This window comes from Pygoscelis adeliae, unplaced genomic scaffold (assembly GCF_000699105.1).
Source record: "Pygoscelis adeliae isolate BGI_AS28 unplaced genomic scaffold, ASM69910v1 Scaffold243, whole genome shotgun sequence".
Taxonomy (NCBI): Eukaryota; Metazoa; Chordata; class Aves; order Sphenisciformes; family Spheniscidae; genus Pygoscelis; species Pygoscelis adeliae.
Genome location: NW_008824363.1, coordinates 38,051 through 40,770, shown reverse-complemented (window position 1 = coordinate 40,770; position 2,720 = coordinate 38,051). Strand labels below are relative to the sequence as shown.

General features: G+C 59.7%; 1 protein-coding gene across 1 annotated transcript in view; it reads left to right on the top strand.

Annotated features, from left to right (window-relative positions):
• The window catches only part of ANKRD33 (ankyrin repeat domain 33), a 2,537-nt gene extending 1,108 nt beyond the window's left edge, over positions 1 to 1,429 (top strand). Inside the window, exons 3-4 of the mRNA XM_009319889.1 lie at positions 379 to 519; positions 636 to 1,429. Of these exons, the coding sequence (XP_009318164.1) occupies positions 379 to 519; positions 636 to 1,429 (935 nt within the window). The remainder of the gene's footprint in view (positions 1 to 378; positions 520 to 635) is intronic.
• Positions 1,430 to 2,720: the final 1,291 nt, after the last annotated feature.

Genomic DNA, 2,720 nt, shown 5'->3' with positions numbered 1-2,720 from the left:
TCCGGTCACGATGGTTTTCCTCCTTACGGCAGAAGAGTCTGGCTCCCTCCGCCCTGATTAACCGCAGGGGAAAGGAGGGTCTCGAAGTGGGGATCACCCCTTATTCCCACTTTATCCTTGCTGGAATTGATGATTTTTTTTTGCATTTTTGGACTCTCTCCTGCATCCTCTGCTGAAGCAGCTGGTGTGCCAGCGCTGTTCCCTGCACAGCCAAACCCAAAACAAAATAAACCCAAACCCTTTCAGTCCTGATCCCTCCAAGTTTCTGCATCTTTGTCCTCACAAGATGCAGTTGCTAAATACTTTCTCCAACAGGCATCAGGAGTTATCACTCGTTAACTGTCGAAACTCTAATGCAGTTTCTCTCTGGCTGTTAAGGACACATCACCATCGTCAACTACCTCCTCAACTACTACCCCGCGCTTGAGGTGGACAAGCGAGACCCCCGGGGCCTGACGGCGCTGATGAAGGCCGCGATGCAGGGGGAGGAGGACTGCGTGGCTGCCCTGCTCCTGGCCGGTGAGCATCTCCCCAGGGACTTTCCGGGATTTTTTGGGAAGGGGTGGCACTGCTGCTCACCCTGTGCCCTGGGGTGGGACAGGGTGGGACGCTGAGGTGAATCCCGGTGCCTCCAGGAGCAGACCTGCAAGCGGTGGATCCCGTCAAGGGGAAGACGGCCAGGGAGTGGGCAGCCTTCACCGGCCGCTTTGAGACAACCATGCGGATCCGGAGCCTCCTGCGGTGCCCGATCCGGCGCCTCCTGCGGTGCCCGCGGGCGGAGCAGTTTGGCACCCAGTACCAGCCCGAGTGGCCAGCCCTGGCTGAGCTGGTGGCCAAAGCCCTGAGACCCAAATCCAGGGGCAAGAGGCTGTCGGAGAAGATCCGATCCATGTTCACCTTCAACTTCCCCCACGACCACAAGGAGGATGGCATGATGGACCACATGGTGAGGATGACCACCTCCCTCGCCAGCCCCTTTGTGGCCACCGCTTGCCAAACCATCTGCCCCGACAGCCCCCCAGAGGTGGGCAAGCACAGGCTGTCTGTGCCAGAGATCCTCGGGCAGCATGTGCTGGATCCGGACGTCGAGCCAGAACCCACCTCGTGCCCCAGCACCAGTGCATCCTCTTGCAACGGTCAAGCTGTGTCGGAGATCCGGCTCCTACCACCACACTGGCCAGCCAGTGGCCTCCTGAGCTTCCTGCCCCTGCGGCGTGGGAACAGCATCTTCCCCAGAGAGCCCATCCCGAAAATCGAAGTGAGCAAAGCCTCCTGCCTGACTGCCCGCCCGAGGGAGTGGAGGCAGCACGGGAAGGACAAGAACCTGCTGCAGCCACCCAAGTGGAGGTACAAGGAGCTGAAGGAGGAGAGAGTGGCCAAGGAGGCGAAAAGCGAGGAGAAAAAGAAGAAAGGGGGGAAGAGATGCTAAGGAAGGAGTGTCAGGGTGGGGGCGAGGTCCCAGCTGTCCCCTTGGACCTGCTTGCTTTTTTGGCACGGGGTGGCTTCCTTCCCTGGCAGGATGGTGATGCCTGAGGGAGGAGGATGCTGTGGACGTACCCAGCTGAGATGCCCCAGCCCCTGTGGTCCCAGGTCCCTGACCCCCTGCCCAGCCCCTCGTCCTCTCCTGCCTCGAGGGCGGCGGCCACCCCAGCCCGGCTCTGGTCGGGCTGGGCTCTGACGTGTTGAGACCCTGCCCTGGGCCGGGCTCTGGGTCTGCAGGGAGCAGGTCTGTGGCAGAAGCTGCTCTTTTTCTTTCCCTTTTTTTTTTCCTCTTTGATCTTCCTGAGATCTTGATATTGCATGGTGGAATGTGGCCGTGCAAATTAAAATGGAAGTGGTTGCCATGTTAACAGGATTGATTTAGTGAATAAAGCTCAGGGTTGCTTGTTGGGCTGGCAGGTGCTGCCAGTGTCCCCTGTCACCCCCTCGGTGACATTAATTTCCCCACTCCTGTGTATTCCTGGGTTGCAGATGGACAAACAGTCTCAGCACTGGGAAGCATCTCCATGCTGCAGGAGGGCTAACAGGACCTCCGGGTGCCAGGCACAGGCTGGAAACGGAACCTGACGTGCTCATGGGGTCCATCCCCCGCTGCCCGACAGCCCAGCTGCCCTCCAGAGGGGGGACGGTCGGAGAGGAGGCAGCTTTTGTGCTCCAACATTACCCAGGACAGGACCCAGTGGTCCCTGTTCCCAAGCAAACCACCCGCTGGGAGCTCCAGCCTGTGTCCACACGGAGCCCCGGGACCCCTCACCTGCACCCGTGCAGCCCCTGGGACCCCCTCCCCTAGGGAGCTCTGCAGCTGCTTTTCTTTTTTTTTCTTTTTTTCTTTTTTAACTGGATGTGCTGCAGCGGCAGTGAGCTTGTGCTCCCCATATTTCAAGCTCCTCTTAAATCTGGCTCCATCCCAGGGCGTAGGAAAGTGAAACCGGGGTGCTGGCTGTCCTCAGCTGCTGTGCTGGCTCCTGCAGTGCCTGAACACCCGGGGTTTGACCCCCCCAGGGAGAGCGACTGGCAGCGAGAGCCTCTCGCAGCGCTGGTTATCCAGGTAGCAAATAACCCTTGGCCAGGCATGCAGCCCAGGATGGAGCCCCCTCCCTTTGCCCCCCCCTTCTTTAAGGGGACAAAAGCCCCTACTCCCCACTTTTAGGCTGCAGCTCTGCCTTTCAGGGGGACGGGGAGGTTTGGGCTGAGTCGTGGGCAGGCGGGGAAGGATGCTC